The sequence below is a fragment of the Apodemus sylvaticus genome, chromosome 10, assembly GCF_947179515.1.
Source record: "Apodemus sylvaticus chromosome 10, mApoSyl1.1, whole genome shotgun sequence".
Classification (NCBI taxonomy): Eukaryota; Metazoa; Chordata; class Mammalia; order Rodentia; family Muridae; genus Apodemus; species Apodemus sylvaticus.
Genome location: NC_067481.1, coordinates 105,132,529 through 105,155,330, shown reverse-complemented (window position 1 = coordinate 105,155,330; position 22,802 = coordinate 105,132,529). Strand labels below are relative to the sequence as shown.

The window sequence follows — 22,802 nt, the reverse complement described above, 5'->3', positions numbered from 1 at the left end:
GCTCTGATCTTACCACCCTGGAAACACCACTTCATCTGGATCAGTTCATTTTTATTGCCAGTTTGACACAACCTAGGAAGAGAGAGTAGGGAATTTCCCAGATCAGAATGGCTTGTGGGAGGGTCTGTAAAACATTGTCTTGAAGGATGCCTGCTGTGGGAGGGCTCAGCTTACCATGAGCCCTAAGCTGGCGACATTGTGCTATTGCTTGCCAGGAAGACCCCACTCTCTCCAGTTATTAGCAGCATTTCTTTCCTTTCTCCAGAGTGGCCTGGTTTGTGTAACGTGACTCCTCTGTACCAGGCGGCCCCTTTTATAGCCATTGATCCTTGCCCTGAAATTCTTGTAAACTCATGGTGGGGAATGGCATGGGGTATACAGGACACAGGACACTGTTGTTTTTATTGCTGTGTGACTGGGAGCAAGAGACAGCTGAGGAGAGAGAAAGCAATTTCTTATGCAGCAACTGATTCCAGAGAGTAGGATAATTGTGAAGCCTCCAATAAAATCTCTTGAGTCCTCCAGTTGACTTCAAGGCTGTGGTGCTGCTAGTGGTAGTAATAAATTCATTTAGCTATGATTTGGATTGAGTCTTTTGTCTTTTCCTGCTGTATTCAAACTCCATACCACCTTAGACAGGAGGTCCCGGGCTGTGTGAAGCAGCTGAGTGTTAGGACATAGATGAAGGTCCTTGTGGCCATGGATCTCACAGAAATCAGGCATGTTAATGGTGCAGGATTGTCTTTCCAATGGGAAAGTTGTAAAACACACAACAAACCTGTTCTTCCATTCAAGAGCTGGGAATTGGAAGTAAGCTGGGAATTGGCCTGATGGTCTTCATTATGGGACAGGCCATAGCAAGCTCCTACAATCAGGACCAGTAACCTGAATGATCCTTCCAGTCAGGGGCTCCCAAAGCTTCCAAAACCAGTGGCTGAGATCTGGAGAAACTTAATAGCATATTGGTAGGTGAAAATCTGGAAAGCCTGTCAAGTGTCTCCTGCAATTTGACTTAAGTTTCCTTGGGGAATACCAGGACGGAGATGGCTAATAGACCAAATGACCTCTATACTATCTGGATACTATCTGAGACCAGGCACAGGCAGCCTATCTCTAGAACCCATCTTCTTGAAGGAAATGACACGTATCCCAAGTCAAGTTTGGGTGTAATTCTACTTCCATGTTTACTGGCGATTGTGTTATACTGGGAAACCTTTTTCCAAATCTTACTGTGCTTAAATTTGTTGAGAATAAACCGTCTGACAACAGATTCCCCTGTGTCTTGGTCCAGGTTGATGAAGCCAGACTGAACCAAATTTCCATTTTCACCTCTTGGACACCTCTTCCTTGCCTGGACACCAGTGAGAGCCAGAAAGCAGCATGCCTCCATGCTCTCCGCTTCAGTTCTAGTTTGAGTTTCCTCTTTGAACCTCTCAGTGACAGGCTAGACTTAGAAATGTAGGCCAGATAAACCCTTCCTCCTCAAGTGGCTGTGAATCATGATGATTGTCACAGTAACAGCTCCGTGGCCATCCTTTTGTCTTTCCCGCGGAAGGTGAATGGCTGCCCTAGATCTGGCCTACGTCCCAACTGCCAAAGGCATGGGACGAGGGACCCTGGATCGAATGCACTAGCACTCGTGAGCCAAACCACATCTTCCCTCTCAGGACATGGTTCTGTGGAATTGTTGGTCACAGTGACATACAAGTAACCAATACCTTCCCATTTGTATCCTGAAGTCCCCTAAGATGTGCTCCTGTTTGGAGACAGGGCCACTGAAGACAGGCCTGGGACAGGCTGAAGGGGAGCAGGCTCCACTGACACCTTGACCTCAGACTTCCAGTATCTGGAACTAGGAGACAAAAGTCTGTGGTTTGAGACGCTCCCTCTGCAAGACAGGTTCCACTTCTAGTCCTAAAGAGAAATCATGAATGGGGTTCTCACCATGGTGGCATCTGGTGACCTTGGCCAGAACTGCCACTTTAGTTATTAATTGGATGCTTTAGACTTTCTAGTTCAGTTCAAACATACCTGAAGGTAAGACATGGCTTTGGGCTGTCAGCTGCACAAGTCACTTTTGGTAGAGACCACTTCTCTATATTCTGTGACAAAAAGAACTAGGAGCAGAAGGCAAAAGACCCCAAATCACTGCCCCCAGCACCATTAATCTCATTTTGTGATGAACCTGAGGCCCAGATGGTGACTTGCTAGAGATATCCCGGTTGATAAGGGGCAAACCTAGCTTCAAACCTAAGCAAGCTGAAGCGGCTGCTTTCTTCACCAGCCAACAGGAGTGCTTCTGTATTGTTTGTGTTTGGTGAAAGTGGGCAGGGTGCATTCCATGGAGCTCTGTCACGCTGGCCAGGGAGAGCTGCTGTGGCTCAGGAGGCTTCCTCTTCCAGTCTGGATAGGTGCCAGGGCCTGGCACACAGCCCGCGGCCACTTCTTGTCAGTGGGTACATTTCCCGTAAGTGGTGACTCTTGTCTGCTGGCTCTGAGTCCTGCCAGCCCTTTTTGTCAAGGACAGCATAGCCCTGTTTTCTGCTGGTCAGGGCCTTTGAACTTCTTCCAAATAATAACAGCAATCTTGGAAAAGTCCTCAGAACTGGACTCTGCCCAGCCCAGGCTAGCCCAGCCTCCACTGCTTCAGGCCTCTCTTCATTTCCTGGTTCTATAACATCATCATGCTCTCTAGGCTGGGCAGAGACACTAATGGACACACTTCACTGGGCTGTGTACCTTTTCCTTACTAACCACACAGCACCCAGTGCCCAGAATATTCTGGAAGCTTCCATCATTGGTCAAGACTTACATTCATTCTTCTGGGGCAGTGGCTCTCAACCTTCCTAATGCTGTGAACCTCTAACATAGCTCCTCATGCGGGGTGACCCCCAACTATAAAATTATTGCTACTTCATATCGGCAGTTGTGCTACTGTTATAAATTGTAATGTAAATATCTGTGTTTTCCAATGATGGCTTGAACCCCAAAGAGATCACAACCCACAGGTTATGAGCCACTGTTCTAGAGGTAAGTCCTAGATAAGAGTGTGGGGAGGTAAAAGTTCAAACAAGAGGATTATCGATCACCGAAACTCCTAGAACAGAAACAAGTCCAGCTGGGATTTAAATCCTAATTTCTAGTGTTTAAATCCTAACACTAGAAGATAGGGACTTTCTATCCTACACACAGGTGCTTGTTCCTGACAGGAAAGGCCATGTGGCCCTGAAGCACTCTGTTCCCATGGCAACACTCCTCAAGATCCCATTGGTTCCATCATCCTTTCGGCACCTGGAATGACTCTTCCATTTATCTCCAGGAAGGGTTGCCTCTTACCAATTAAAAGCAAGGAATCCAGGCTTTACGAAGGATTAGTTTTGCTCAGTGATTTACCTTCACTAAACTGACGTTGGAATTAATCACCGAGTGATACACACTGTAATCCCAGCACTTAAGAGATGGAGCCAGGGAAATGACAAATGTGTAGTCAACCTAGGCTATAGAGAGACCTTAAGTGAGACTACAACAAGATAAAACAGGGCAAGAAAGGAAAATTCAGGAAGCTGGGGATATAGTCAGTTGGTAGAGTGTCTGCCCAAAATATACAAATCACAACTTTCTTCCCCAGCACAGCATAAACCAGGGTTGGTAGTACATATATCAGTGCTTAGGAGAGTTGGAAATTCAAGGCCATTCTTGGGTTTGAGTGCAAGGTTAGTCTGGGCTACATGGGACTCTGTCTCAAAACAAAACAAAAATAAAAACAAAAATAAAACTACAACTAAATTAGTAACCAAGTGTGTGGCACACACTCACAATCCTGGTGATCTGCTTCCGCGAGGCAGGCTAGGAGGATCAGAAATTTATGGTTACCCAAACCAAAACCAAAAGCATGATACCAGCCTTGGCTACATAAGATACTGAGACCCTGGATAACATTTTAAATTAAGAAAGGACAGGAGGAAAGAGCATTGCATAAGAGGCAGATTTTGCACAGGCCCCAGGAGGGCAGACTCCAGCAGACACACAGGTTTATGTCTTCAAACAAAGGAGATCTTTGCCAGGCGGTGGTGGCACACACCTTTAATCCCAGCACTTGAGAGGCAGTGGCAGGCAGATCTCTGAGTTTGAGGCCAGACTTGTCTACAGAGGGAGTTCCAGGACAGCCAGGCCTACACAGAGAAACCCTGTCTCAAAACAAAACAAAACAAAACAAAACAAACAAACAAACAAAGGAGATCTTCCCTCTGAAATGCTGGGAGAGGGTTAGTTTATGACCTGGTGGTCGTCTGCTATTTGTAGGGCCAGGCTTTAGGTCCACATAAAATCAGACATGGTGACTCAGTGGAATCCATGAGACTGCATCTCAAAACAAACAAACAAACAAATCTAACTTACATTTCTTAAATTCACCCCATCAAAGCGCATCACTCACTGGTTCTGCAGCAGAGACAGACACCTCATGGAAGGCTCACAGGGGTTCCTCAGAGTCCAGCTCCTCTGTTAGACCATTAAATCACCATCACCAGGGAATAGCTCGATAAGCCTGAGAAGGACTTTTTGTATGCGCTGTGTCTAGTCCTTGCAATCCTGGATGGGAAATGTGGTCCCATTTCATAGATGTAGACACTGAGACCACACAGATGGTGTCTCCTGCACAGGCATCCCATCCAGGCCTGTTGACAGCCAGACACTGAGCTTCAAGAGTCTCCAGAGCCCAATGGTTGCACAAGCCTGGAGACCCTCCAGGGACTGTTGGGGGTCTAAGACTCAGCTACAGGACCAGAGACAAGACTGGGCCTCGAGGATCTGCTTCCTGTCCCCATGTAGATGGAGGAACAGAAAGCAAGGAAGAAAAGGTTAGTGCTTCCCACAAGTCTCTCTCTAAGTATTCCTTATATTCCAAATACTTCTAGTATTTCCCTTTTGAAAAGTAATTTCTCAAATGCCTCCCTGGTGTCTTTCCCAAAGACCTGGAATAGAATCCTCAAAACTACCTAGTAACAGGTGACTCAGTCACACGCAGCTCCTCGCTAAGAGCAGAGGGAAGGCTGGCATCTCTTCCTTTATTTTGTTTGTCTCCTGTGTCTGTTTCACACTCCTGTCTCATTCTGCCCAGACATGGAAATTATGAAGGCCTGTCTGTCTCCCTTCATCCCCCTCAAGACTGAAGAGAATAAGATGGTGTGCTAAATCTGCAGTCACCAGGACTCTATGAAGCAGACTTCTCCGGCCGACCAACTGCAGATGAAGTCAGTCTACAATGGTGAGGCTTTACCTTGGAATGACCAGGTTAGTCTCCCTGTTGACATCAGCGTTAAGAGGTTAGCAGTGTTTCAGACCAGCTGGCACAAACTGGACAGTGAGGGACAGGACCACAACCCAACCAGGACTGTTTAATCTGGATACCTCTGGCTCCTGACTTAGGTTTTCCTCTTCTGAACCTAACGCTTGTATCCGCACCCTGAAGATGAATTCAGGGACACTGGGCCCCTTCACCTGCTTCTCCCCACTGTATTGATTAAATCTCGTCTGCTTTTCACTCTCAGCCATCTTGTCTGTGAGTGTCTGGGGACAGGCAACTGAGTCTAGCTTATCGATGCTGCCAGATGCTACCCTGGCTTCAGACCTAAAACCCCACCTACAAAGCAGCTGGAGCTGGCTTCCACGCGATGATAAAACTCCCTGCACAGCTCTTGTCCTTTGCCCTCCTGCCCTCTGCCCTGTGTGGACATCCCAGGGGAGGTGGAGAACAGGGTAACCTCATGTTCATACGGTGACCTTGGTGGCAGATGCAGTGGTCACTCCTGAGGTTTCCCACCCTGAAAACGTCGGTTAGCCCTGATGGGGCTTCCTCGGGGGTTTTCCCAGCCCCTTGCCCCAACACAGCAGACACCAGCAGCTGCTAGGCTTCCGAGTCAAAGGAAAAGCCCCTAAATTCACTGCAACGGCCTCCACCTCCACCTGGTCTCCACTGTGGACACTCTTCTCAGGACATTCCTGGTGGTTGTGGTTTCTCGGTGTCCTATCTGGGCCTGGAGCCAGCAATGTGTTGGGAAGAGCTCACAGCTCTTTCCAGAAAACCTGCCTTAGTGGTCTTAGATCCTGATGCCTCAAGGATAATTGAGGCCTTGTACTGAGCCCTCTGCAGCCCAGGTAATGGAGCCAGATTCCATCCCAGCCCTTCCTCTCTCACCGCCAGGTGGGAAGCCGGAGAGAAGGCCCTGGGTCTGACCCCTGGGAGCTGCGGCAGTCTGCTGGACTGATTTTAGTGGACCATCTTATCAGTTGAGCAGCAGAGGTTTTAGAAGTTACTAGAACTGATGCTGGTTTGGAAACATACATATAAATATTCATACGCATACGCATACACATACATACAAACACTCAGACATGTTTGTGTGGGGGGTGTGTGTCACTGGGGATTGAGTCAAGAGCCTCTTGTATGCAAGGTAAACACTCCAGCACTCACTACAATCACTTGTGCATACACTGCCACCCCACCCCTACCCTACCTCATTTTTAAAAAAAAACTTTTTGAGATAGGATCTTGCTAATTTGCCCAGGCTGGCCTTGAACTTGTTTTATATTTCAAGCTAGTCTAAAATTTGTGATCCTCCTGCCTCAGCCTTTCTAAGTACTGTGATTATAGGTCAACATTGCCATGTCAGTCAGAGTTTGAAAAACGCTTCCCCAGTCTTGCCCCCTGAGATGGTCTTCTGTTGTAGGAGTGCCCTCCACCCTTCCCGAGGCAGCATCCCTGGGGCCTAAAGAGTGGAGCGGAGTGTGCAGCTGGCAGCTCAGGCACAGCCATCGGATCAAAGGTGGGGCAGCCCCTCCTGCACTCCAGCCAGGGTCAGCAGGGAAGGAACTGCAGGGAGGGGGGGAACTGTGGCCCAGTATCCCCCAGGGGGTCACCAGGAGTCAGGCTAGCACCTGCTTGTAGGCTGGAGAAAGGAGAACCAGGAATCACGACAGGAAGAGCTCTGGTGTCCTGTCACTCAGCCCTATACAGGAGGAGAGCAGGGCAGGGAAATGGGGGCTAAGGAAGATTGTGTAGACAGTGGGACGGGAATGGGGAAATGGCAGGGCCCATAGGAGAGATGCTGCGACTCTGTTCAGGGCCAGGAGAAGGACAGTAAGGCCTTCACATGGCTGGAGCAACTCGTCTCAGTGCCCATTTCTACCTCAACACTGCAGTTCCCAAGCCAAGCTACTAGATCCTGATCACACCTGTTTGTTTGTTTGTTTGTTTGTTTTCTATGCAGCCGGGCAATCTTCTGTTTCAGATTTCCAGGAGTCTGGATCACAGGCTTGCACTACACACACACACACACACACACACACACACACACACACACACACACACACCTGCCACCATTCCTCTCTGTCCTAGGTCCTGAACCTCGCGGCGTCTAAACCCTGCTCTCAGAGTTTAACAGACATTCCAGCATTCCAGGGTATCCTCTCTGGCTCCGCCCCAGCCCGCGACTGCGCATTGCGCAGAGCCCCTCCCCCATAGACAACCAGAGCTGAGCTTCAGCGCTGAGGCTCCGAGCATCCCTTAAGCCAGGCTGACTGCTGCGCATCATAAACTTGGGGCAGTGAAGGGCGGAGCTGGAGCTTGTGCTATAGGCTCAAGTGGTACCCAGGAGGATGAAGCAGGTAGGGCTTCAGGGGTGCTGCGTTGGGAGGATAATAATGGAAAAGAGCCTCAGGGAGGAAGATGCACTGGCCTTGGAGCCTAAGACTAAACTGAGCCCCTAGCAGTAAGGCGGGTGGCAAAGCCAGGGTATTAGGGAATAATGCTAGGAGGAGTACAGAGACTTATCGAGGAGGAAAGGGCGCTCACGTCTGAAGGCCACCTGTGTGCTTCCGGATGGCCTGCTATTTATCTGTTTCTGGTGTTTCCCCAGGGCCTCGAGGATGATACTGAGGATGTGTCCCTGGACTTCGGCAATGAAGAGGAGCTGGCCTTTAGGAAGGCCAAGATCAGGTATGTTGACTTATTGGTCCCAAGCTGCAAATTCATTCATTCACCAACTCATTCATCTGAATACACGGAACAACTACTGTGTGCATGAGTTATACAGACGCCGCCCCCTTGGAGCCCAGAGCTTGGGGGCGGGGCAGCTAGCTTACAGGGAAAAAATGGTAAGAGGTTTAGAAAGAAACTAGCATGGTGAGGTAAGAGAAGGTTCCAAGGGTTGGTCTCATACTCTAGCACAGGGCAGCGGTGGTGGGGTGGGGGCGTGAGGTATCTTTGAGGCGGTGACTTTTTATGGCAAGTTATTTTTATTTATTTTTATTTTTTATTTTATTAGATATTCGCTTTATTTACATTTCAAATGCTTTCACCTTTCCTCGTTACGCCTCCGAAACCCCCCATCCCTTCCCCCCTCCCCTGATTACCACCCCTCCCCTACTTTCCTGACCTGGCATTCCTGGGGCATCGAGGCCGTGACAATATTAAGCTGAGACTGGATGCTGAGAAGCAGGCAGTCATAGGAGGCTCTGGAGGAAGAGTTCCAGCTAAAGGAACAGCAAGCGCCAAAGTTCTGCATCCTTGTTGCAAGGTCTGATATGGTAGTGTAGGGAGGAGTCAGTATGCAGCAGGATAGCTGTGAAAGTGCTCGATGCTCCGTCGAGCAAGCCAGATGTGTCCTCCACCAGATCACATACCTGCTTGACATACCTGCCTAGCGCCTTCAGCCCCGGAAGGCAGGCAGCGGGGCCAAGATGGCGACGTGATGTGGCAGTATGCTTGCCAGTGGTCTAAGCCCCTGATCCTTCTAGAAACATTCACAGCTCAGCCATGCCCACTTGTCCCTCCCAATCATCTCTGGCATACTTAGAGGCCTGGTACCTAGGGCCTTCCCTTTATTTTTTCTGGTACTGGGAATGGAACAGAGGGCCTCGTGCATGCTAGGCAAAAGCGCTTCCTTTCAGCTATGCTCCTTTTATCTTACCCCTCCATTAGATCATCTGACCCAAATACAAGAGTCTCTAAGAACGGAATAAGTACATTAGCTTCCCATGGTCACTGTAACAAATTGTCATAAACATGCTGATTTCATGTAGTTCAGTTGGTGGAGTTCCTGCCTAGCAGGAAGAGACCGCTGGGTTCCATCCTAACCATAGCATAAACGAGGCATGGTGGTGTGTGATACTCCGTGAGTTCAGGACTAGCTCACACTATATGGGCCTCTCTGTCTCTGCCTGTCTGTTTCTGTTGCTCTCTGTCATTGTCTATCTCTCTCAGATCCTTTACTAAATGAAGATCCCTTTTACAATATAATGCAACATCCGCAGGTTCCAGAGATTGGGACCTAGATAGCTGAGGTTCATTATTTACCCTTCATGCTGTGGTAATTGGGATCCTAAGTGAAGGAGTTTATAGAGAATCTAAATAATTACATGTTCCCTACCTGGTAAATATCACCTGTAAGCCTGACCCTAGGTTGGTGGCTGGGGCTGTGTAGGATACCGGACCAGCCCCTGCCTGTGGAGTCGCCCAGGCTAGTATGTGAGGACACTTCAGCCATGTAAAGGTCAGGCCCTGCTTTGTTGTGGGACTGCCCTGTACAACCCTTGCTTGCTTGGCTTCAGGCTTTCTCCTCCCTTATGCTGTTCAGGAGCCGCTGCCTAGAGAATGGTACCACCCACAGTGGGCTGGCTCTTCCTCCTCTCTTAGTTAACAATCAAAGCAATCCCCCTAACCTGATCTGGATCATTCCACATTAAGACTCTTCTCAAGTGATTCTAGGTTGTATCAAGTCGACAGTTAAAATCAACGAGCCCAGATGTGTTCATCAGATATAATGTGGTTGTCATTTACCTGTGGCTATTGAGCATTGTACTGTGGTTAGAGTTTTGGAATTTGGTTCTGCTTAATTTTTATGTAAATTTAAACACCCATGTACAAGAGCTATTTTTCATTGGAAGGATTTGGCTGTAGCAGTGTTAGGGTCAGGACTGCAGGATGAAGGTAGTGCTTTATTCTCTCTCCTGTTGCTGTGATAAGATGCCGTCCTGACAAGGGAAGCAGCTTTAGGAAGAAGGTTTAGATTGGTTCACACTTCAGCAGCCAAGTGCTTCACACTGTTCGAGTCACCATGGCAGGAGCTTGGTTCAGCTGCTCACAGTGTGTCTCTAGTCGGGGAGTATAGTGCAATGCTTGGGCTCAGCTCCATTTCCCTTTTCTATAGGGTCTAGGATCACAGCCTAGGAAATGGTGCTGCCCACAGTGGGTGGCTTTTCCTACTTCCAGCAGATTACTCAACGTAACTCATACTGGGCATGCTGAGAGTTCTGTGTCCCAGGTAATTCTAGATCTCCTTTTGTTGACCATTGAGATTACCCATCATAGGCTGGTTTAGGGGTAGAAGAAAGCAGAGGCTGGGAGGGTGGCCCAGGACACCTGCGAGGTATAATCTACCTTCACTATATGGCGGTTAAGGTGTGGAGGATGGAGAGGGAACTGGAGAGATGGAGTTGTGAGAAAGAGCACTTGCATGAGGACCTGGGTCAAGCATGAGGATCCCCACAACTCACATAAAAAGTTGAATGTGGCTGTGTGTGCCTATAGCCCTAAAGTTTTGACACTGGACACAGAAAGATTACTGGGGGCTTCTGGCTTAGCTTAGCCAAGGGGGGCAGGACAAAATGAAGTGAGGTTCAGTGAGAGACCTTGTCTTAAGACCCTCTTCTTGCCTCTCTCTCTCTCTCTCTCTCTCTCTCTCTCTCTCTCTCTCTCTCTCTCTCTCTTTCTCTCTCTCTCTCTCTCTCTCTCTCTCTCTCACACACACACACACACACACACACACACACGTGTATGCACATGTTTGTGGTAGGGGAGAAGCAGTCAAGGGTGATGCTCAGGCCTCTTGTTCTGGTGGCCCACAATTAAAGAAAAACTAGTATAGCAAAGACATTGAACTTGGAATGTTCCTTACCAGCTGTCAAGGAACATTTTAGTGGCCAGTTTCAGTGGGCATCAGGGAGGACCTGGGAGCTGGAGGAATTACATTTACCACAGGTCTGGGGCAACTGATCACCAATCTGTTTGAGAACTGCCAGTCCCAGAATCCTCTGATGCGCCAGTGATGATTCATCGGCCTGCCTGGGGACTTAATGGGACTCACAAGGGATCTGATGCATAGGCAATCCTGTGAATGAGTGTACTCAGCTTTGTGGAGAACTGAGCTCTGTATTCTGTTTTGGTTTTAGTGTGGTTTGTTGAGACAGATTCTCACAATATAACCCAACTGCAGGATCCTCCTGTCTCCACCTACCAAGTACTGTGATTATAGATGTCACCTGCACACCTGGCATATAGAGGATTCTATTTATGTATTTACTTATTTGGGGAGGGAAGGTTGGGGGACAGGATCTTATTTAGGCCAGTGTAGTCTTAAACTCACTATATAGCTGAGGGATGACCTTGAAGTCTGATCCTCCTGCCTTTTTTCCCCAAGTGCTGACATTACAGGCATGAGCCATCACAATCGTTTATGTGGTTCTAGAATGTCTTACTTAGTTGGAATTTCTTTTGCTGTTATACAACACCATGACCAAGAGCAACTTGGGAGGAAAGGGGCGTATTTGACTTAAACTCTCAGGTTACTCAGGGCACTCAGGGCAGGAGCTGAAGCAGAGCCCTCGAGGCTGCTACTTACTGGCTTACTCTCCATGACTTGCTCGGCCCAAGTTCTTACAACATCCAAGACCACCTGCTAAGAGTGCCCATCCCCAGTGAGTCCCCCCCCCCCCAACACACACACATCAATCATCAAAATGCACTACAAGCTTGCCATAGGCCAATCTTACGGAAACATTTTCTCAGTTGAGAGTCCTGCCTCCCAAACAACTCTAGCTTGTGTCAAGTTGACATAAAACTGGTCACATAGGGCTTGAACTAAGGACTTAGGTAAGCATTCAAGGGAATTTTTAGCTGAGGTGGCTGTGTGGGCTTTGGGGGTGGTCCGGGAACCTTTGAAAACATTTATTTTCCACATAGGTCACCCTATGAAATATATGACGCATAATCAGAATTGAATTCATTTATCAGGAGGCCAAGGCCCTCCAAAGCTCTAAATCAGTAGTGCAGCATGGAGACTATTGCTTGAAACTTTCTTCTTTACTTTGAGGTTTGCAGTAGGAATTTCCTAATCCCATGTTGATTGCATGTTGACTTTGAAGTCATAGAAAGGACTACAGCAAGAGTCCCCTTCTGTTATCACTCAGTGGCTTTGGGACTGTGGACAGGTCGTCTCCACTGGCCTATCTAACATGCAGAGGTTTGGACTGCTCGGCCTTGATGTGTAGCTGCTAAGGAGGTCACTCAGGAACTCTGCAGTCACTGGGTGCTTGATATGGGTCCTATCACTACTGTCCTTCTTTCAAGTCAGAGAGGTACAGTGTGTGGCTAGGGTTCCTCGGACACTATTGGAGGGTGTAATTCCACAGCAGTTGAAGAACACCTACCTGCCATCTTGTGTGTGCATGGGAGGGTGTGAGAGTGGGGTTGATGAGTGTATGTAAGTTGTGTGTGTCAGTGTGTGTGAGGGTGTGTATGTGAGGGTATGTGTATGAGTGTGTGTTTATATGAGAGTATGTGAGAGTGTGTGTATGTGAGTTGTGTGTGACAGTGTGTATGTCAATGAGTGTGTGAGTGGCCAGTGTTTGTATGAGGGTATGTGAGGGTGGGTATGTGTGAGTTGAGTGCGTCAGTGTGCATGTTTGTGTGTGTGTATGTGTGTGTGAGTGTGTGTCAGTTGTGCGTGTCAGTGTATGTTTAATTTGTGTGTGTGAGGGTGTGTGTTGGGGTAACTATAAGTGTGTGTGTGTGTGTGTGTGTGTGTGTGTGTGTGTATGTGTGTGACTATGTGTTTCCAAGGTAGCTTTGCATTTCTTTTTCTTTTTAGTTATTCTCTTGAGGCAGGGTCCATATGTAGCCCTGGTTGACCTTGACCTATCTTTGGGCCCCAGCCTCTGAGTTTGGAGATCACAGGGCCACTACACAAAGTCTGCTTTTTATTTTATTTTACTGCAAGTTTTAAAAGAGGCAACATATCTGACCTCTGTCATCCCCAATATACTCTTTGGGCCCCAGCCTCTGAGTTTGGAGATCACAGGGCCACTACACACAGTCTGCTTTTTATTTTATTTTACTGCAAGTTTTAAAAGAGGCAACATATCTGACCTCTGTCATCCCCAATATACAGGGCAGTAGTGTTGGGTAAGTTGCTTTGCTGTAAATCAGAACTTTTTAATTCTGCAAAAGTGAAACTTTATGCCTATTACACTGTTCTCCATTCTTGCTAACCACCTGCTAACCGCCTTTCTACTTCCTGTCTCCACTTCAGGAAGGCAGAGTCAAAGCATTTGGCCATCACGCAGCTTCTTTTACTGACTATAATGTTCTTTGTCTTTTTCTATTTTTAAAATTCATTAATTATTATTGGTTTTATAAGACAGGGTTTTTCTGTGTGGCGCTGGCTGTCCTGGAACTCGCTCTGTAGACCAGGCTGGCCTCAAACTCACAGAGATCTGCCTGCCTCTGCCCAAATGTTTTTCTCTTTTAAGGCTGAATATTAGCTCATTTTGTGAGTTTGCCACACTCACATATGAACAGCCAGTTGGCTTCTACCTCTTGTGCCTGGTGACTAAATGCTGCCCTGGAAATGGGTTTATGTGCCCACCTTTGAGACCCTGCCTCCAGTTCTCTTACATATACTCCCTGCAGCAGGGCTGTGGGCTGGACGAAGTTCTCTTTTCGTGTTTTGAGGAACTCATAAATCATTTCCCAGAGCAGCCAAACATTTTACAGACAGACAGACGTCAGAAGCTCCCAACACTCCACACCCTTGCTAACTTGGCATTTTCTGTAGGGCTTTTTGTTTGTTTGAGGGTTGTTTTTGTTGTTAATGTTTTAATTTTTGAGGTAGGGTGTCATGTAGCCCAGGCCAGCCTCAAGCTCCCATGTAGCCCAGGCAGACATTGGATTTCTGCTTTCCTGCCTAGTGTTGGGACTCCAGGGCCATGCCTCCGTATCCAGTGTAAGGAGTGCTGGCACTGAGCCTAAGATGTCATGCTAGTCTGCACTCTCCAAGAGGAGCTACATCCCCACCCATGAGATGGTTTCTCCTTCTGAGCAGAGTCTCATAATAGACACATGGGCCTCAAAATCATATATCAAGAAGCATACACATATATCATGTGTATGCTTAATCAAAATGCAACTGGTATACCATCAACTCACTGACAGTCTGAAGCTCAGTGTGGCTTTGGGTATGCTCAGAGAGTGTGAAGCCAGCACCGTGACCTCCCTCCATAATTATTTTGCCACCCCAGATGGAAACCCTTTACATATTAGACAATCATTTCTCATTTCTCTTTCCCGCCCCCAAGCCTCCAGGGGCCATCAAACTACTTAGAAGTGTTTATTTCAAACACCTAATGGAAATGAGATCTATGTGTTAGGATTTTCCAGAAACACAGAACCAGTTTGTATGTATATGTACATGTGTAAGTGTGCATGTGTATGTTTGTCTGTGTGTATATGTAGGAATGTTATGGGTATGTATGTGCAAGCAAGTGTTATGTATATATATGTATGTGTGTTTGTGTAGATGCATTATGTATATATGTGTGTTTATGTGTATGCGTGCATACATATGAAATCAATAATTATGCAATATATATATGCTATATATATCCAAATATGGATATTTATCCAAGTATGGAGATTTATTATGAGAACTTGGTTGACGTGATTATTGGAGCCTGGGAAATCCCAGGATCCATTAGCAAGCTGGAGCTCCCTCAGATTAGTGAGCCCCAGTTCCAGTCTGGGAGAGCTCAGGCCAGTGACCTGAGGCTCAGTGGAACTAGGACTCTTCCGCTCTGCTCAGCTTAGTGTAGCAACAGTTTGGCTAAACCACTTTGTGTTCCCTCGGGTCACACACACACACTCACCCAAGAGCCCCAAGAGCTATCTGGATTTGTGAATGAAACACACACACACACACACACACACACACAGAGGAGTTAATTTAAAATATGCTTTGACTAGCTCAAAGGCTGGGCAGTTCTAATCCTCCATCCAGCTAGCATACATTTCTCTCTAGTACTCCTGGCTTAACTCCTTCTAAGTCTATGTTTTATCTCTGTGACGGCTGGGCAGCCCCTCCCATAGGGCTGCTTTCCCTTTCCAAGTACATTTTGGATGAATTTTCTTCCGCGGCTCTAAATCTAATCAGTCTCCCTCCGAGACATGGCAAACCCTCCCTTTTCTTTCTCCCAGTCCCTAGCCCATGAAAACCTAAAGGTTCTGCCTCAGTCTACCTGCCCAGCAACTGGCTGTTGGCTCTTTATTGATCGATGAAAAACTAATTGGGGACAAGGGCCTTTAGCGTTTGGACACACAGATACCTGGTTTGTGGGGCTAGATTAATTCAAAGCCTTAGAACCAATCCCCAACAGCTCGGTCTGTGTCCAAGGTCTGGGGCTGGGTGCACTTTATGTCTGAGGGTGGAGGAGAGTAGTGTTCCAGCTCGGTCTGTGAGGGAAGCCCTCTTCTCTCACTATGCTTGGAGGCCCTTGGAGAAGTCTGAGCCCTACCTGCTTTCGGGGAGGGGCTCCTTTTCTTGGTTCCCCCTTTCAAATTCCAATGTTTTCTGGAAACTTGGAGGCATAACCACAAAGGGTTTTCTGCTGACCAGCCTAGCACCCCTCATATGAAATTATACAGTGTGTGACCTCTCTCTCTCTCTCTCTCTCTCTCTCTCTCTCTCTCTCTGTGTGTGTGTGTGAGAGAGAGAGAAAGAGAGAGAGAGAGAGAGAGAGAGAGAGAGAGAGAGCATATGTGCTCAGATATATGTACACATGTGTGTGCATATGTGTTGAGGTCAGAAATCAACCTTAGCTCTCATTCCTTGGGACCCATCCACCTTGTTTTTTGAGACAAAGTCTCCCACTGGGGCCTGCATCTTAGCCTAGGTTATCTGGCCAGTAAGCCCCAGAGATCTGCCTGTCTGTGTGTCTGTACTGATTACAATCAGGAACTACCACCCCTGATTTTTACATAGTTACTTGCAGTTGTGCCTATCTGGGTGTTTAGCTACATTTATTTCCTTTGTATGACCAATTACAAGTAAATATGTACCACATTTTGCTTACCCATTCATAAGTTCTTCAGTTATTTTTGCTTCTCAGTTCTGGTTGCTAATGTCACTGTGAGGATTTGTTTCCATGTTTGGGGATGTGGTGTATGTTTCAGTTCTCCGAGGTACTCGCCTAGAAGTGAAATCCCAGAGTGCTGTGGTCACTCAGCTGGACTATGTAAGCAGAGCATGTTTTAGCCAGTGAGGGAGCTTTTGACCACCTTCAGGACCAATGCATGGGGTCCTGAGCTTCTGGTCTGAGCTGGAGTAGACCTCAATTCAACACCCCCCAGCCAAGTACCTGCACCCCAGGAGTCTAGTCATGGATGCCGGTGGAGGCATGTATGGGCTTTTGAGTAAAGTTGAGCTCCTGAGGACACAGGGCAGAGGCCAAACACCACCAAGAGACCCAACCTGGCTGCCCTTGAATCGTTGTGAGCAGCCATGTGGGTGCTGGGAATCAAACCCAGGTCCTCTTTAAGAGCAATCAGTGCTTTAACCCTGGAGTCATCTCTTCAGCCCAATGTGATTATTTTTTTTTATGTAGCCCAGGTTGGCCTTAAATTACTATGTAATCAATAATAACATTGAAATTCTAACCCTCTTGCCCTCTGCCTCTTGAGTGCTGGCATTACGGGTGTGTGCCACCATTCCCAGTTTATGCTGTGTTGGGATCAATCCCAGGGTTTCTTTCTCTCATGCTAGGGAAACATCTGTAGACTGAGAGGCACGCCCATCTCATGAATATGAAATTAAGAACTCAATCCTCTGCTCTCAGATGCAGCAATAGGAAGTCACATGTCAGTGGGTTGCAGATATACAGGCAAGCATTGCATGGAATGAAAACTATCCACAGAAGGCTGAGTTCCCCATGTTGCATACAGAAGCTGTTCTCATGGTGAGGCTTGGATGGGCTTGGCCCCTTTCAGACTGAAGACAAGCAGAATGTCCAGGCGCCAGGCACAGGGTTTCCAGCACCTCCCCCTCACAGGCACCACTGTGCAGCCTGTGTATGATGGATGATTCATTGCCTCTGCATGGTCAGACTATTCCATTATAGGATCAAGGTTAAGGACACTGAGGCTGAGGGTTGAGTGGGTTGCTCAATATCACAATGGTGTTTAAATTCAAGCATCTGAACTTGACCAGCTCTTAAGTCCATGTTTTATGTTACATTATACTCTGAAGGGGGGGTACATGGAGATGAGCTTGGCTGAGGGACACTGGATTAAGAACACCTATCTTTATTCCCTGGGGAAGACATATATGTTCTGTGTATAATCTGAGGTACTCTGGAATTGCCTCTGCTATTATTGGGGGCATGGCCTGGAACTCCCGTGGCAGCCAAGGGTGACATTGAGTTCCTGACGTCTCATTTCTACCTTTCCAGTGAGATTACGAGTATACATTGTCATTACCAGGGCCATATCACTCTCTGCGGTGGGGTGACCTATGCACTGCAGGTCATTAGCTGCATCCCTGCCCTCTGCCAACTGGGCACCAGGAGCATCTAAACCATTGCTTGGTGGAAACCAAAAAATGTCTTCAGATACCGTACATGGCCCCTGTAGATAAAATCAGCAATCTGAAAACTAGAGTTTAGAACATTCTCTATTGGGAGTTCCGGAGTGTTCTTTAGTTAGTTGGTCCGGTTTTGGTTGTTTGTTTGAGGCCAGTTTCTGGACTGACCTCAGTTCTCTAGTTAGGCAAAAATGGCTTTTTATTCCTCATCCCCTTAAACAGCTCCTTTGTGCTGCCCAGCTTATCTCTAGAGTCTGGATCTCGATACATGAAAATGTCTATTTTAGGGAGCCGGGAGTCATTTTGTTACTTCTGTGTGTGACATTGATCTGAGGGAAGAAATCTGGACATAGGGTAAGAACTTCAGGGAGCGGGCACCACTGCTGGGGTGGCTTTCTGGTAAACAATATAAACATGCCTCTATTTGATAGACAACCCCCTCTGACACACACACCTTGCTCCAGGATAACAAGGAAATAATAATTTTGATTGTTGTATTAATCCAAAATGTCTGTTCATCAAGACTCCCATGTTCCTTTGGAGAGCTCTAAAACCAATTTTGAAAAATATAGAAAGAAGACACACAAATAAGAAAAAATCTAAAACCTGCCATGGTGGGGCTCACCTTTCATCCCAGCTCTCAGGAGGTAGAGGGATCTCTGCGCGTCCAAGGCCAACCTGGGCAACAGAGCACGTTTGCAAGTTTGAAGTCAGCCTTGGCTAAAGACTCTATCAACCCCCTCAAAAAACCAAACCAAACCAAACCAAAATACCCAAAAAAGAAAACAAAAATCAATCAAACAAAAAAAAGTTAGACATAAGCAAGTCCCATCAAGAGTGAGCTGTTGAATTTTAAGGAAGGTTCCAGAACACCAAGGAAAATAGCCTCAAAATCAGGGAACTAGTGAGATTTCAGTTCTCTTTGATCATGCACATCATTACTTATTTTGAAATTAACTCCTCGAATTTCTGACAGCCCCACTTCCCCTTACATGTGTATGCCTATTCGCATGAACCTGACTGTACGCGCTGTGTCAGCAGTGAGGCCATTGGAGGGGAACTGCACTGAACCTTGACCCCCATGTCCACAAAGTGTTTGTAGACAAGGGATAGGCATGGGTCAGGGTCCATGGGGCTTTGTTTTAGATTGGGAGGGGCTGATGTTGAAATATTGGTGCAAAGTTCCAGCCATGGATGCTGGTGATATTGTCTTAGTAAAGATGAATTTAGGAACTTCTGGTTGGAATCCAACTTCCTTACAGCCCGCTGTCTGACCATGGCCCATTGGTCAAAAGCTGTGTCCACATCTTGGGCCCTTACATTTAATAAAATGACCCCATCCACGTTATGTAGAAATCCCATAGTGGCACCCACGTGGCCCACAGTAGAAGGAATAGCTCTGTTTTGTTTGGTGCATCTGGTCCAGCCTAGGCCCGGCAAACAGTAGGCACCCGATTGATAGGTTATTGTTTAAAGCTTAATTTATTTAGTGGTTGTTCTGAAAGTATCAAAGATCAGTTGAGAAAAAAACTTTATTATAAAATTAATTCTGTGTCTTTGAGCAATTTAAATAAGGTCAAATTAGTGCCAGTGATTGTTTTGCATTTTTAAAAGTGTGTGTGTGTGTGTGTGTGTGTGTGTGTGTGTGTGTGTGTGTGTGTGTGTTGAGGTGGATGTCACATGTCATGCATTTGTGGAGGTCTGAGGACAACTTGTAGGAGTCTCTCCTTCCACTATGTAGGTCCCAGGGGCTGAACTCAGGTCATTGAGCTTAGCTGCAGACACCATTACAGCTCATGACTGGCCTATCTGTGGTTACTTTGAATGCAAAATTAACCTGCAAACAAAAATACACCTAGATACTCTGTACAAAATGTACTATTTCAGGATGGTGGTACATTTTAATGTTCAGTGAAACTTCAAACAAAGGAACTGTTAATTATGGTCACTGGATATGTTAACTTGAAAAATAATTCTTTAGATTAATATGCATAAAAGGACTTAAAATATCTTTTAAAAAGATTTTCTTTTAGACATTAAAAAATATGTGTAAAGCATTTGGCTGTACATACATGTTTGTGCCTAGTGCTCCCGGAGGCCAGAAGGGGATCAGATTCCCTGGGCCTGGAGTTCCCAGCTGCCAGGTGTGTGCTGGGAAGTGAACCCAGGTCTCCTGGAGAGCAAGTGCTCCTGCTGATGCTCCATCTCTCTAGATCCATAAAGGGATTTTGAAAGTGTGTTTTAAGAACAGCACTATGAGGCCAGGCACACAGGTGCACTCCTGGAGTTCCTACACATTGGAGGTAGAGACAAGAGGATCAGAAGTTCAAGGCCAGCCTCACCTATATAGGGAGTTCAAGGTTAGTCTGAGCTACACAAGACCCTGTTTCAAAGTAAATGGATCAACCCATATATCCACACAAGAATGGCACAAATAGCTAACAGATGTTCTCACCGTGCTCGATCATCCCAGAGTTCTTTAAGAACAGGAAATTTTTCAAGAAGCACAACTGAGGGTAGAGCCCCAGACAGTACCTAATCTCAGTCTGTATCCACAGGTCCTTTTAAGCTTTTGTTCCTTGGGAGTCAGTTCTGGCAATGCTGCCTGACAGACACCCCACTCCATGTTGTGTCTCTAGAAGCTTCTGTTCTTGAACCCAGTCTCAACCACAGATGGTTCGCTCCTCCCTTAGCTCCAGTTTACCTGCAATCCCAGTGAAAACAAGTCTTGCTATGTCACCCAGGCTGATCTGGAACTCACAATTCCCCTGCCTCAGCCTCCCAGATTTGGACTCTTAATTAGCTTTGCCATTCAAAGGGCCCACAATTCTTCCAAGAGAGGAAGCGGATTAGAAATCCTTACATAGCCTCTCAGGCCTGGACTTGCTGGACTGGATTGTCTGTCCCCCCGCTCTCTTTTTCTACTATTTATTTTCAGACACAGACTCACTGAGTTGTCCGGATAGCCTTGGACTCAATCTGTAACCTAAGAACCTTGAGGCCCCAGGCCTGCTTCCTGGTGGCTTGTCCAGGAGGAATTCAAAACTCAAGAAAGAAAGCAGTCAGACTGGAGCCTCCATTGCCAGGAAGTAGGAATACTTTGAAAGTTGTCATGTGGTTGTAGAACTTAAGCCAGCCTGTGGGGACTCCCACCCCTAAGAGTGGCAGGAATTCCACACTGGCTGAGTGAGCATGGTGTCTCTCACTCACTCACTCACTCACTCACTGTGTAACCTCCAAGGCTGCCTTGCGCAGAGATGGCCTTCATCTCCAAGGCTTCCCCACACTGGGAGCAGAGCTGATGCCTTTAGCTTGGGGGTCCAGAGCTGAGGACCGAACATGATTCAGAAGACTTGTAACCTTCAGGGAGACAGTCGATTCTAGAAACACAGAATGGCTGGGCTCCGGCTGTCGAGATGGAAGCAGTTGGTTAACTCTTGCAGAGGTCCTCAGCTGGATTCCCCACTCTTCTGATCTGCCATGAACAGTCTCTACCATGTGTCCTTACCACCTTGCCCTGTCCACCAAGATGGACTGAAAACCTGTAAAACCATGAGCCAAAAAAAAACCTTTCTTCACCTGGTCTCTGTTATGTACAGTGGTAACATCGGTGTGGAAGTAATCCAATCTCTGTCAAAGAAATACAAACACGGGAGACCAGTTCTGTTTTTAAAATATAACTCACAGGCAGAGACACGAGTTCATCTTTAATTTAGATTTTGATTGGTTGGTTGATGCGGCACACAGATGCCACAGCTGGCTCACACAGGTCAGATAACAACCAGCGGCAGACTGTGCCCACCTGGAGAGCCCAGGGATTGAACTCAGGCAATCAGGATGGACAGCAAGCTCCCCGATCTCCTCAGCCGCCTAGGCCCGCCAGTGCCAGCCAGCGTGACCTCTTTTGTCTAGCCTCTTTTACTTGACATGGTGCTTTCAAGGCTCATCCACACAGCTGGACAGTTGTCCTTCAGCACCCGTGTGGCCTGGTTCCAGGACTCCTCTTGGGCCAAGATCTATGTCGCATATAAAATGGCATCCTTTTGACATGCAACTTGGGGTGGGATGGTAGGGGGTTGGGGACTATTCACATGCAGGTTTGACATGGACATTAGGTCAGAAGTAGGTAATCATCCCCCACCTTACTTTGTGAGATAGGGCCTTTCAGTGAACCCGGAGCTTGCTGGCTGAGCTAGGCTGGCTGGCCACCAAGGCCGCAAGAGATGCCCCTGTCTCCATTTCCTCATACCATCGTGCTCAGCTTTTGTTTGGATCCTGGGGTCTGAACGGGCAGGGTCCTCACGCTTGAACGTGTCCGTTTTCAGTTGAGGGTGGACACGGCACTTGTGCAAAGGTACGTCATTGTTTTCAATTCACGTTTCCATTGTGATTAAATTGACCATTTTAACCATTTCCTCTTATTAAAGATGTTTTTTAAAATGATATTTGTTGGGCTGGTGAGAGGGCTGGCTGAGTGGGTTAAAGCTCCTGCTACTAAGCCGGAAAACCTGAGTTAAATCCCTGGGGCCCACATGCTGGAAGGACAATTCTCAAAAGGTATCCTCTGACCTCTACATATGCTGTGGTATGTGCGCATGTGCGAGCACACACACACACACACACACAGTGAACAGATGAACAGTCGGTTCTTTCCTTCTGCCGCGTGGAGCCCAGAGATTGAATGCAGGTTGTCAGACTTGACAGCAGGCCCCTTTCCTGCTGAATGCCCTGGCTGGTAATTTTAATCCCTTTCATGTGTACATCTTTCCAGACTGTACTCAGAGAACAGTCCCCACTGCTCCTACCCCAGCCCTCAGGAACCCCTGTGCTTTTAGAAAACTCCAGAACCTTGGCTAAAAGATGGCAATGTGAGTCCAGTGGCATCGGAGAGCAGATCAGGCCTGACTCAGACTGTGTTAGTGTCAGGTGGAGCCCTTGGAGTCTGGGCTGAGAGGCAATGACCTGCATTCAGGTCCAGCCTTGGCTGAGAGGTAAAAACCTTCATTCAGGTCCAGCCTGGGCTGAGAGGTAAGGACCTGTATTCAGGTCCAGCCTGGGCTGAGAGGTAAGGACCTGCATTCAGGTCCAGCCTGGGCTGAGAAGTCTAGCCTGGAT

General features: G+C 47.3%; 1 protein-coding gene across 1 annotated transcript in view; it reads left to right on the top strand.

Annotated features, from left to right (window-relative positions):
• Positions 1-7,879: 7,879 nt before the first annotated feature.
• Tvp23a (trans-golgi network vesicle protein 23 homolog A) overlaps positions 7,880-22,802 on the top strand; it is a 26,695-nt gene continuing 11,772 nt past the window's right edge. The window contains 2 exon segments of the mRNA XM_052195322.1: positions 7,880-7,909; positions 7,911-7,996. Of these exon segments, the coding sequence (XP_052051282.1) occupies positions 7,880-7,909; positions 7,911-7,996 (116 nt within the window).